A 12084-nucleotide genomic window follows, 5' to 3' on the forward strand; every position below is an offset into this window, starting at 1 on the left:
TCAATTTACGAAGTCAATGTCATTTTGTGAAATCCTAATGGTGAGAAAATGCTACTTAGACATACTCAAGCTGAGTTTCCATTTGAAGTGAAATAAAGCCAAGTACGTGAATGTCAGCAAACTTGTTTATAGGGGTGGGTGGTAAAGCATACATTATTTAGAAAGTTGAGTCATGAGTCTGGTCGGGTTTGTCATGTTACATCTGGCACGTCAGTCAAAGCTGGGACAGCTGCCGCCTGTCACTAGTGCTCTGGTGGGGCATTGTCCAGTGTTAGCAGCCAGCAGCCCCCAGCAGTCTGGGGAGGAACACTTCACCTGGGCCTATTTTCAGCATTATCATGGCAACCACTTTTGGGGCTCCTTTGCAAAAGAGGGTGGTTTCGTTTCACAGAACATCTGATATTTTTCATATCTGTTATTAGACAAAATATTCGAATAGTAGTGGTAAGATTTGTTAGTTTACAGGAAAAAAAATTGCACTTGATATTAGAGAACATTTTGCATCTGTTTTGCTGTATACTTTGCTTCCAAACCACCTTAAACTACTTTAAAAAGTGATGTCAAAAGTTGATATGCAGTCAAAGCAAAAGTCTGTAAATATGGAGAACACCAACATCCACGGTGTTGTTACTAATTTTTATCATACTTTGCTACATGAAAGATGTGTATGCACTAAAAGAATTAGTGAACATTATATTTATCACTACCAAGTCCAAATCTCTTTGTTTGAGCTACCTGTACACTTAAGTCACTATGCTTGTACTTGAATTCAGTAAAGTGGAAGTTGTAACAGATGTCCTCCTTTAGCAAAATTAATGGACATTTTTAAGTGAAGTTTTGCCTTTATGCTCAAAGGTGAATTTTGTGATTAACTGAAAGTCAGATATGCCTTTCATTATGTCTCTTCCATTTATATTTTGTCAAAAATAAATGCAGTTTTTTGTTTCAATCCATATAACTTCCTATTGCTCACCACCTGAAATAATCTCAGTTGGTTCCATGGGTTAAAAAGAGGAAAAACAATAAAACAAAAAATACTCCGGGTCTCCTGACAAAAGAAATACTAGCCTCAGATTTTTGATAAAAATGCCTCCCCTGCATGTATTTTGGCAGGGGAAAGGAGGTTGAGTACCAGGGGCTTTTGATTTCCTATAGAGCTGGAATGTCTTCCAACAAGTTCAGGGCATGAACCTGCTGGTCAGCTCTTCTTTTGAGACTTGTAGTTTGCACTTGTTGCGAAGCAGGAAAAAAGAATCTCTTTCAGGAATTTGGAAGGAATGTTTCATCAGACTCTGGAGGACAGGACCAATAATTCTACCTGCCTGCTGTGGTGGTGAACATGCAAAAGAATATTGTTCTTCCTGCCAATGATAAGGGCCCTGATAAAGCAGAGTAGATGAGGCTCATTCATGATGAGATGCAGGTCGTGGCTGAGATCACATGTCAGGAAAAATTAATTGTTCTTAATCATGAAGTTCACAGACAAGATAAGTGTTTCATGTAAAGTTTTTTTTTAAGTTGGGTTTAAAGATTCTTAAATTAATATTTTGAGTATTCAGTGTTGCTTTACTAAATTGCCATTCATTCTAATTTGAACACAAGTGACAATTACAACAACATTGTTCTAGAACTCTTACTGATTTCTAGGAACTTTCAGGGTAAAAGACATCTTTTGGTAATAGGTTTTTATTGTGAGATGAAGTAATAGGTCTGAGAAGAGATTTTAATTGCATTTTATTATTTTGCATCTTGTTTTGCAATCTGTTCCAGAAGATACATATATACAGATAGACTCTAAATTTCCACTTATGTGTCAGATCAGTGATGAGTTGAGAGGACATGCACTTGAGAAACTGTTCATATAGTTTATCAGAAGTTTTGTTCATGCATCAATGAAAAAATAATAGAGCAAAGGTTCAGTTCTCACTAAAGGATGTTACAAATGTTTCTGTCTTTGTTTGAACTTCCTAGGTTTTTATCTCTCATTGGAGGAAATGCAGCTGACATAGGAAAATCAGATATGCAGCAAAAAGTAAATGTAGTAATTCAAAAGGAAGGACTGGAAGGCACAGCCAAAAGGCTCAATACCACTGTGCACACACTGCAGCTGATCATTGATGGACTCACTCAGCCTGAAGGCTATGACATCCGAACAGGTAAACCTTGGTTTGGAAGGTTGTAATCTCAGTTTGTTTGTTCTACATAACAGTTTTAAAACAGAACATTTTCTTCTTCTAAAATCAGTAGCAGATTTTCACGGACATGTAACTCCATTTTGTTTCTCAGTCAAGGTAAAGGCTATATCATAGTCAGATGTTTCTTTTCAGTTTTGTAGGTAAGTGTGAATCCTGTCTTAAATCATGGCATTTTCAGCCATAGGAAGGGGAGTTGTATGGCTGTTAACAAATGAAATAATTTCAACATGTTGACTTTCTACTGATTGAATCTGTGTTGGCTCTCCATCACAAAGGGGAATGCTGAGACCAAGGTGAAACAGTAGCAATAAAGTTCTGTGGAGCAGTAGTGTGTAGTTCCGCACTTTTATTGCCCTGGTTTCTGGGGGACCAGTGTAAATGAAGCACGTGGCTCATGACCTACCCTGGTTAAAACCTGCAGTGGTACTGAACAGTTTGAGGTAGAGGAAAAGAAAGATGAAGTTAAACATCTGGGGACGCTGTTGTGTAATGAAAATTACAGCTGGATTCTCTTACAACAGCGGGAGATAAAGGTAGACAGCAAAGATGAAGGTTTGTAATAACAAATAATAAACCCATGCTTAAAAACCAGCCAAGCTAACATTTCTGTCCCCCTTTTTTAGTTCATGAATGGTTTCCATGCTTATTTTTTAAATATTCCTCACTAGTGATCTTGAAAATATGTATTTTCTATGTCTCAATTTCTTCTGGTGATCTCACATCTAAATTACAGTAGGATAGACTAATAACGTAGGAAGACATAAAAGCAGAAAAGAGAATCTTCAATGGAAATATTCATATTATGCTGATCTAGAACATTCAATATTACTTTAGACAGACTGTGGTTGGAGAACAGCCTAGTAGACTTATATAGCTGTATGGATTTCTCCATCATGAGTTCTTCCCATGAGTCCCTTGCAGTTCTTCATGAACTGCTCTGGCATAGGTCCCTTCCATGGAATGAAGTCCTTTAGAAACAGGCTTTCATTGTTCCCTAATGAGGTCACAATTCCTGACAGAAAACCTGCTCTAGTGTGGGCTTCCCACAGGATCACAGCCTTCTTTCAGGCACCCATCTGTTCTGGTGTAGGGCCCTCCATGAGCTGTAGGGGAATCTCAGGTCTGGCATCTGGAGCTCTTCCTCCTCCTTCCCTTGTCTGCAGAGCTGTTTCTGTCACATATGCTCACTTCTCCCTCCTGGGCTGCAATTGCTGTTGCACGGGGAATTTTTTTTTATTTTTACAGTATTTTATCCCAGAGGCACTTACCACAATTATTAATGGGCTTGACCTTGGACAGGAGTGGATCTATTGGATACAGGCAAAGCCACCACTCACAGTAGCCCACACACACACACACCCCTACTGAAAAATTGCCATGCAAAGCCAATGCAGATCCAGAGACTGATTAAATTCCATTGCATTTTAGCTGTAAACTTGTTCAGGCTGAATTTTATTTCTCAAAAGCAAGCAGAGAAAAATTATTGCAATTCTGTTTTGCTGATGTTCCTTGTGGAAAATCTCAATCCTTACTATATCTTGAAAAGGTCAAACTATGGTAGGAAAAGATTGAAAGAGGAGCTATTGAGATGACTCAGAAGGATTTTCTACAGAAGCAGAAAATGGTAGGGAAATAAAAGAGTTTAAAAAATCTATCTGTGCTCTTAAATACAGAACTTGAACATTAATATCCCCATATAATCCCTGCTTCTGATCATGCCTGTGTGATTTTTCAAGTTGTTGGTGCAAGGCAGCACTGTGATGAAGCTCATGTGATGTCATAGTACAGATGAGCAGCAAGCCTAAGAACAATGCCTTGCTGACTTTTCTTTTAGTATGTGATGAATCTGAATATTCATCTTCCTGTGAATTTGTAGCAATTTCTATAGGAATAGAATTTCATGTATAGTTGATGTAGCTCAAGTCACCTCAAGTGTTTTCTCCCTAGATCTGAGAAAATTCAAAGAATCTTTCAGTCACTGCTTACTATACAACATGCTTCTGATCCCCTTATGATAGTTTACACAAATTACACAAAATTCAGTATACTTACTCAATAATCTAAGTCTTTTCAAGTGATTCACAAAATAAAAGAAACAAGTTATCACAGATGGGTCTTTATTTTAAAATGTACAGAAAGCAGTATTTGGGACCTAAGATCTACCTTGGGATGACTTATTAATTAGAAATCATCTGGAAACAACTCTTAGAAACCCTTTTTCTCCAGAGTCTTATTCGTGTTTCTTGTTTCCTGTAACAGATTTTGATAAACCTGACTTCAAGAGAAGCATAGTCTGCTTTGAAGACTTAAGTGTTGGTGCTGTTTTGACTGGAAAAGTTGAAAATGCAACGCCATTTGGAGTTTTTGTTGATATTGGTGTGGGAAAAGCAGGTTTGATTCCAGTGCGAAACATAACAGAAGCAAAACTCTCTAAAGTGAAGAAGAGAAGAAGCCTGGGCCTAGGTCCTGGAGAAAGAGTGGAAGTTAAAGTGCTTAATGTTGATATTCCTCGCCTGAGGATAACATTGGATCTTATTCGTGTTTTATGAGAGGGGTTTCAGTAACTGAGCCTTGACTTTAAAGGATAAGTAATGTCAGCAAGGTTATGGAGAGTCGGGCATTTAATGAATGTTGAACACATTTTGAAACCTTCAGCGCCTTGCTTTTTTTTTTTTTTAATTTTAGTTTAACAGTTTTACCACATTTCTTGTATCCTTTCTGTTAATAATTGTTGGAACAGTTTTTTGGATTACCTCCAAGCAACCTTGTTATTTTGTCTGCAGAGCAAATGAAGCTCCAGTGGGCTGTCAGACAGATCTCTTATCTGTTGTCTGTGCAAGATTTGCTGTCTTAATCTTCAGTTAGTACTGCACGAACAGATACATCTGTAGCTCCCCTCCCAAAAAACAGTCATTCAGTTTGCTTGTTTTCTGGTTGACAGTCTAAAGGAGGGCTCCTAGTGGCAGGAAAAAATGATCTTTTGAAGTTAAGTGGTAATGATGTTGCATCAAAAGTAGACTGAGGAAAAAGCATCTACTAAAACTATTGATGGTTTAGAAATAGTTATCTTTAATTTATTTGACGTCTGTTTACCTGCATTATTTTTGTTTGTTCAGTTATCATGGATTAACACATTTGGATGTACCTTGCAGTTTAAGGAACTTTACTCAAAGGTGTCAAAAGACATTTGTGTTGTTCTCTACTTCTGCAAAATAAAAACATTTCTGTCCATCTTTTCTCGGTGTACTGGTTCTACAAGTAGTTTAACAGTCCTAGTTGTCTTTCATTCCAACATGTGCTTGATCACCAAGACTTTGATTGCTCACTGTTTCCTGCTAGGAGTGCCTAGCACAGGAGGTTTGCTTCTTCTAATTAGAGACTTCTTGGTTTTGTGGTATTTTGGTGGTGTTTCAAATGGAAGACAACAGCAGATAGATAGATAGATAGATATACACACACATATGTATGTAGAGGGAGTTTACAAGTGTATATTACAGGGAGTTTTGGTGTGTTGGACATTTATTCCTTTGCAGTCATCCTGTTTGCCTGTAAGTTGGCAGAAGCTCTGGTCTGCAACAGATGAGCCCAAATACACTATAGCAAGTGTCAAAGATCTTCAATGATAAGGTTTCTAACTACAAATGTCCAAGTAGCTGCTGGCACAGGGTCTATGCATGAGTTAGGAAAAGATTGGCATGGTTTGAGCTCCCAGCTCTGTGCTTTAGTTTTCAAAATGATGAGCCAGCTGTAGACAGTGTATTTTGGAGATTAAATAATCATTTAACAGATGAAAAAAAGATCTTACTAGGTTCAATGGATTTGTCCACTGAAGAAAAGACAACCATTTTCTCTTATGTTAAAGTCAGCACAGCTTGGAAATATGTTTTGCGGGCCTTTTGAAATTTTCCTGTAATAATTCTGCAAGGTAGATTTTGTTGTTATGAAATTAGAAACTGTAATACCATGTTACTGTCTTGGAAAACAGAGATGGAAAACAAAGAAGTTGAAATTATTTTTTTTCCTGCAGGTGATACATTCACTTACAGCAGTATGTCCATCAGTAGAATGATCTAAGCACTTAGCAAATTAACTAGATTTTCTTGGCCTTCTCTAAGGAGAAGATAAACTTGATATCCTGAAGCTCAATTTAGTGAATAATATAAAGAGTGTTTTCTCTTTCTCTGGTATTTTATTTGTTACTGAAATTAATTTTCTTAATCCATAATATTGTGAAGACCGTAGCATCTTTTGCATTTTTGTGTATGTCTCTTGGATTGTCATGAAATTCTCTAAATGCAAGACATCTTGAGACTGTTTCTCTCCTGTTAATTCACAGGAGGCATTTTACCTATTCAGAAGACTGACCCACAATTCATTGTACGTACTTATAAACAGTTTGCTTTCTCCATAGAGTAACTCAGCAGCTTATCCTGTGTCATCACAGGGACTGTAGGGGAGCATCATGTCTATCTCTTCAAATGCTACCACACCAAAATGGGAAGTTTATGACTTCATGTAATATGTCTTACATGTCTGCAGCTTTGCAAATATAATCCCATTATTTGTCAACTAGTGCTGTGCCTTAACTACCTCCCACAAAAGTATTTTTCCTTTGCAATTTCTTTTTTTCTTTGCCAGAACACAGCAGCTAAAACAGCCCAGTGAGAGTCTGACAAGGATGAATATGCACAATGTGAACTTCTCAGGTTTTGTCAGATCTTTGGAGATTAAAAAATTATTTCTTCTTAATGTAATTCTCAGTTTTCATCTTGAATTCTTGTGATGTTCAGATTTTTGACATCAAAGCATCAAAACTTTTTTCTGTAATTCATCTTCGCCTTTAGTTTCTGAACCAAGACATGATTTTTTTTTTTCCTGAATGGATGCTTTTTCCCATTTGAAATGTTGTCCAATCTTTGGACAAGTTCAATACTGCTTACTGGTGCAGCCTTCAAAATTTTCAACAAACGCCTGCTTCCTCCTGGTCTTAGTTAATTGCTTTAAAGTACAGTTTCTCTCAAGAATTAAATACAAGTCTTTAAGTCTCACTAAAATTTCTGCTTTTGCCTTAAGCTGTAGATTCCAAGGCATCTACACACCTTGTAGTGTAGTTCCACCTCTCCCCAGAGAGAAAATCCAGCTCATTGATCTTGGATGACAGTCTGCCTTTTTAGTCCCACCCTCACTCACATAGTCTGGTATTTTGCAATCACCTTCCCCTGATATGCAGACACATAAGAAGAGCTTCTAAAGATTTCCTGTGCTTCAGATATTACACAAAGGAGAAGAATTTTTCTACTAAGCAAGATGGCACTTGTATGCCTGGCTGTAGTAATGCAAAACAAGAGTTTTAAAGAAGCCATTTGTTTTGGTTTTATTCTTGCCTCAGGCAGTTTTAGACAGCATATATCAATTTTCCAGAAACTTGTCAACCTCAGGAATGATTTAGTATGCTGTTAAACATAATAAAATCAATAGGAAAACAAATAGAATTTCCATGAGGAGCAGACGTTTGGAGAAGCTGGTCCATATGGCATATAGACATGCTGGAATTTGGGCTTTGTGGGGTACTTGTGTTAGAAAAACTGCATACCACGGGAAAGTAATGCATAATTCAGGAGAACAAATAATCTAACAGCTTTGTGGTAGTGTGTCTTGAACTTGGTGTCTGTATTTATTTAACAACAAATACACTTGGAAACTCTATGCCTGGAAGCTAGAAACCAAACATGAATCATATTTGTCTAATTTCAGAGCTTTCTATAAGGAGCCTTACCCACTGTGAAGTGAGTGCTGAGTGAGTTCTTGAATAGCACCTTTTTTTTCTAGACTTCCTGAGGGTCATTCATGTACCTACTTAGCTCTGCTTAAGGACATCCAGCTTCAAGACTATCAATCCTGTGAGACAGTGGAAGGAACAAGCTGGTAATGCCAGTCCATGTTACTCTCTGTCTCCCTTTTTTTCAAGGTTTCAGAAAGAGCTGAGAGGGAGTTCATGTGTCTCCAGGGCTATGTAAAGGTTGGGCCAGTCAGTAATTCCATATTCCTTCCTGTTAGAGACCACCTAAAGGTTTGAGAGCACCTCTGTTTACTGGTCCCAAAGTTTCCTCACCTGCCTCATGGGCATGTAGAAACTGTAACTGTTTAGAAGTGTTTCATTTTGAGAAATCCCTTTGAATCCATACTCTATAAAGCTTCACAAGCAAATGATGTGTCTGTGTTTCTCACAGCAAACCTCAGTGACTAGTTTATAGAGAACTTCAATTGCCTGTTTCCACTTGAGCCTCTAAACGGTCCCTCTGGTGGATGTTGTAACTCTGTGCTGGCTGCAGGTACCTGCTGCCAGGAAGCTGTTGGAGATCACTGCTTATTGACAGGTATTTCTAGGAGCTGACCATCTAGAATTATGGTTGGGTATTTTATCAGATATAAGTCACTCATAACAGCAAGTGATGACAATTTGTAGACCCCTGGAGATGAACAGCAAATCATCAGAAGTGTATGTATTGCACCACAGGCTTTACTACAGCTTCTGCAAGTGGGAAATAACAAATTCTGTAACTTGGAATAACAAAATTCTTCAATCTGGGAGGGACCTGTGCAAGAGTATTGCTTCTGTGTTAGCTTCCACAATGGGGACTGCTGCTTTTATTCAAGTCTGTTGGGCTTCATGCTGTTTCTATAACTGTTAGGTCTCCTGTGAGCATGTTCTAGCTGCATCAAGAATCCTAAGAGATTCTCCATGTTTGAAAGTGAGAGAGACCTGATGGCCACGTCCAGATCAAGGTGAGTCATCCCACTGAGCATTTTAAATCTGAACAAAAGTTCGGGGTAAAGCACTGAAATATCATCTTTCATACTTTCTGTCCCTGACTAGGAGCTGACACATGTTTGAAATTGATCACCTTGCCCCTTGTTTCACTAAATAGAGCTTTTACCTTATTTGACTTCTAGAATTGAAAAACACTAAGGCATGTTCAACACAGCAGCCCAATTGTTATTATGAGAAATTTTTGGTTTGTCTCCCTCTCTTTTTCTCCAGAAGAAACAACAAAGAAAGGAGCATTTAGTAAACTGAATGACTTTTTTAGCTTTATTAAATCTGGTTGAGTTCAGGCTTTTAATTTTTGAGACATTGTGTTTAAGCAACAATCAGGAGACCAGCACCTCAGAAAAGTTAATCAGAGTGTTGGTTTTTTTTCTTATCTTACAGATCTATTTATCCTGCTACTCTTGTATGTTACTAAATAAAAAGTGTTTTCAGTATACAATCAGCTAAGCTGGAGTTTTGAATTATCATATCTCAATGATAGTCATATTTCTAGGAAAGACTGCCTTTATTTGTGGTCAAGCAGAGAATTTTTTGCATCTGAGTCACAATGAGGTATGTGGAAATAATGTCATGAGAGGAACTGTTATGCTTGAGGGTCATTTACAAAGACCAAATAGAAGTGAAATCTTAGGAAAGTACTTTCACCTCAGAATTAAATGTGTGGAATATCTTGGCAGAGAGTGGAAACTGCTACATACCAGAGGCTATATGGCACCATGATTGCTTTTTTGTGTGATGAGAAGAGGGAGGGGCAGGAAATGGAGGGATGTGGGGAAGAACGTCCTGCAAGATGTAAATGGTCTTATGGGAATGAAGTTAAAATGATGAAATGCAAATGGCAGTAATGTAGTGATAATGCAGTAGTTGTGGAATCTGAACCTGGTTGTCTCTTGCTTCCTGTACCTCCCATGAAGGTGAAAAATAAGCATAACTATTTGTTATAGCTAATGGAAATTGCGTATCTCATATCAGTGCATATTGTAACTAAAGAGTAGTGTGGAACTAACTGGCTTCAAGAGGGAAAAACACAAAATATGTGCTCTTAATGGATTTGCTTCTCATTTGCCAGTGTTGCTGTTTCTAGCTAGTTTATTAGTAGATCAGTCCTTGCTCATCAGCACTTCTGGGTGAGAGAGTGCAGCTGTCATGTGTGACGTATGCATTGTCCGTCATCATATAACAGGCAACCAACAGAATTTTTATCATTTTTACCCAGCAGGAAGAGTCCTTGAAAGACTGTTTTGTCATACCTTTTTTCAATCCCTTGAAATTACTGTGTGGCTATATTTAGTGCATGGTGTGGGTAGATGCAGAGCCAGTTAAAAGCTGAAAATAGCAGAAAATCCTGCTATTTGTATACTGGCTAGAATTTTTTTCCAAGAACACACAGCCTCAGTGATTTCAGATCTATATTGATGATTAACTTCTTATGTAAGCATATGCTTGTTAGCTAGCCTCTTTGCTTGCCTGAAATACAATCTTTCCTGGAGTGCTCTATGTGTGAGATAGTTACTCAGTTTTAAATTTAAGCCTGTTCTCAAGGTGTTGTCTCTTATGGACTGTCCAGTTTAGAATTGGTCCAAAGTAGCCCAGACATGTTAATCTTCAGTGTGTTTTATGAGGCCTTGTGTTTTCTGAGACACAGAATAAGTCATAATGTAAGAGCTGAAAGAAAAGAAACATTGTCCAATGTTTGCTGTTGATGAAGTTTTAGTTTTTTGTGTCTGATGATACATGGTCACTCTTCATGGAAAAGAAGGAGAGTTGGCAAAGCTTATGAAGTGAATTTCAAATTTTGTCATTCATTAAACTTATAAGAAGATTTTGTGTCATTCAAAATGACAGGAAAGGAAAATGTCTGCTTTGGTGGTTTGAAGTCCTTGACAGTCTTTGGCACAGTTGTTTCCAATATTTCAGAGTATTAAGCTTCTCACTTGGATCAATTTGCAGTAGTGTGTTTTTTTGGGAACCAGTGTCACTTGTGTGACAATCTGGCCCTTTTTAGAGACCAGCAAAACAACAGTAAGAGAATTCCCACCTATGGGAGTGGAGGTTCAGGTCTTGTCCAAAACCAACCATATGGGTTGCCCATATGGGCAGTTTTTCAGTTAAAGCCTTCTGAAGCAGTTTTTCAGTTGAGAGAGGAGTGGCTTCCTCAAGTCTTCCCTCTTGTCTTTGTTGAACCAGAATATCACTGGTTTATTGAAATTTGTCTTTGCCAGTCTTTTTTTTATTGTCTTTTTTTTTCACTAATGCTGATCTGCAGTGAGTTATTCACAATGAGGGAAACCAGAGTGCTGCAGAGCTTTGTTTTCAAATGTAAGTACAATTTCATTATTTCAGCACGTGTTCTATGTCCTTTTAAGTCATATCCTTACAAGTCCTTTTAAGTTGTATCTGGGTATGTTGTGAGAAATATTAGAACACTTCCCATATAATAGGGGTGACAGTTACAGTATTAACTGATTTAGTGGCTATTGGATCATAACTGTGTGGGAAGGCATAGTGCTCCACAGACTGTCTATTCAAGGAGAACTTTGAGATACCGTATGATTTGATTTTCAAATGTGGAAAAAGTTAATAAATGATCAGAGGAGTGCCCATCCTCTGTATGAAACAAGGCATGGATTCTGCAGGGGAAGTGTTATGTGACCTCATCTGAGGCAAGGCAATGGCTTAGTGCCTATCCATAGCATAACCAGAAGTCAAGGTTAAGGATAAATTGTATTTTTCTCTATCTCCCTTGCAGCATGAAGGAAAGTCTTTTTCCAGAGATTTCTTATGTCTGCCCTTTCCTGCACTGTTCTTTAAAAAAGAGACTAGAGCCTGTGTAAGAGCAGAAGGTAGGACAGCAGTCCTGAGCCCATCCAGTTCCAGTGGGCTCCATCTGATTCCATCCCAGGCATCTCAGTACAGGATCCCTTTTGTAAGATTTATTGAGCCCCTTTGAAATGGGGGAAGCCCCCAACCAGCCATAGGCCTACTGGCAGTGAACTGGGATTTCAGTTGGACCCAAAGAGGACTGTGACTGTTCAAAGGTGGTGAGTCTCTGTGCAG

The 12084-nt window shown here is 38.1% G+C and overlaps 1 protein-coding gene and 1 long non-coding RNA gene across 3 annotated transcripts in view; both read left to right on the top strand.

Moving 5' to 3' along the window:
• Positions 1-5431, top strand: part of SRBD1 (S1 RNA binding domain 1) — a 123443-nt gene extending 118012 nt beyond the window's left edge. For both annotated transcript variants that reach the window (XM_054630032.2, XM_077175833.1), the window contains exons 22-23: positions 1972-2156; positions 4455-5431. In XM_054630032.2, the coding sequence (XP_054486007.2) occupies positions 1972-2156; positions 4455-4744 (475 nt within the window). In that variant the 3' untranslated portion in view covers positions 4745-5431. The remainder of the gene's footprint in view (positions 1-1971; positions 2157-4454) is intronic.
• Positions 5432-11290: 5859 nt separating this feature from the next.
• Positions 11291-12084, top strand: part of LOC143693733 (uncharacterized) — a 30592-nt gene continuing 29798 nt past the window's right edge. The window contains exon 1 of the long non-coding RNA XR_013181675.1: positions 11291-11346. This is a non-coding gene — a long non-coding RNA (uncharacterized LOC143693733). The remainder of the gene's footprint in view (positions 11347-12084) is intronic.

This window comes from Agelaius phoeniceus, chromosome 3 (genome assembly GCF_051311805.1).
Source record: "Agelaius phoeniceus isolate bAgePho1 chromosome 3, bAgePho1.hap1, whole genome shotgun sequence".
NCBI lineage: Eukaryota > Metazoa > Chordata > Aves > Passeriformes > Icteridae > Agelaius > Agelaius phoeniceus.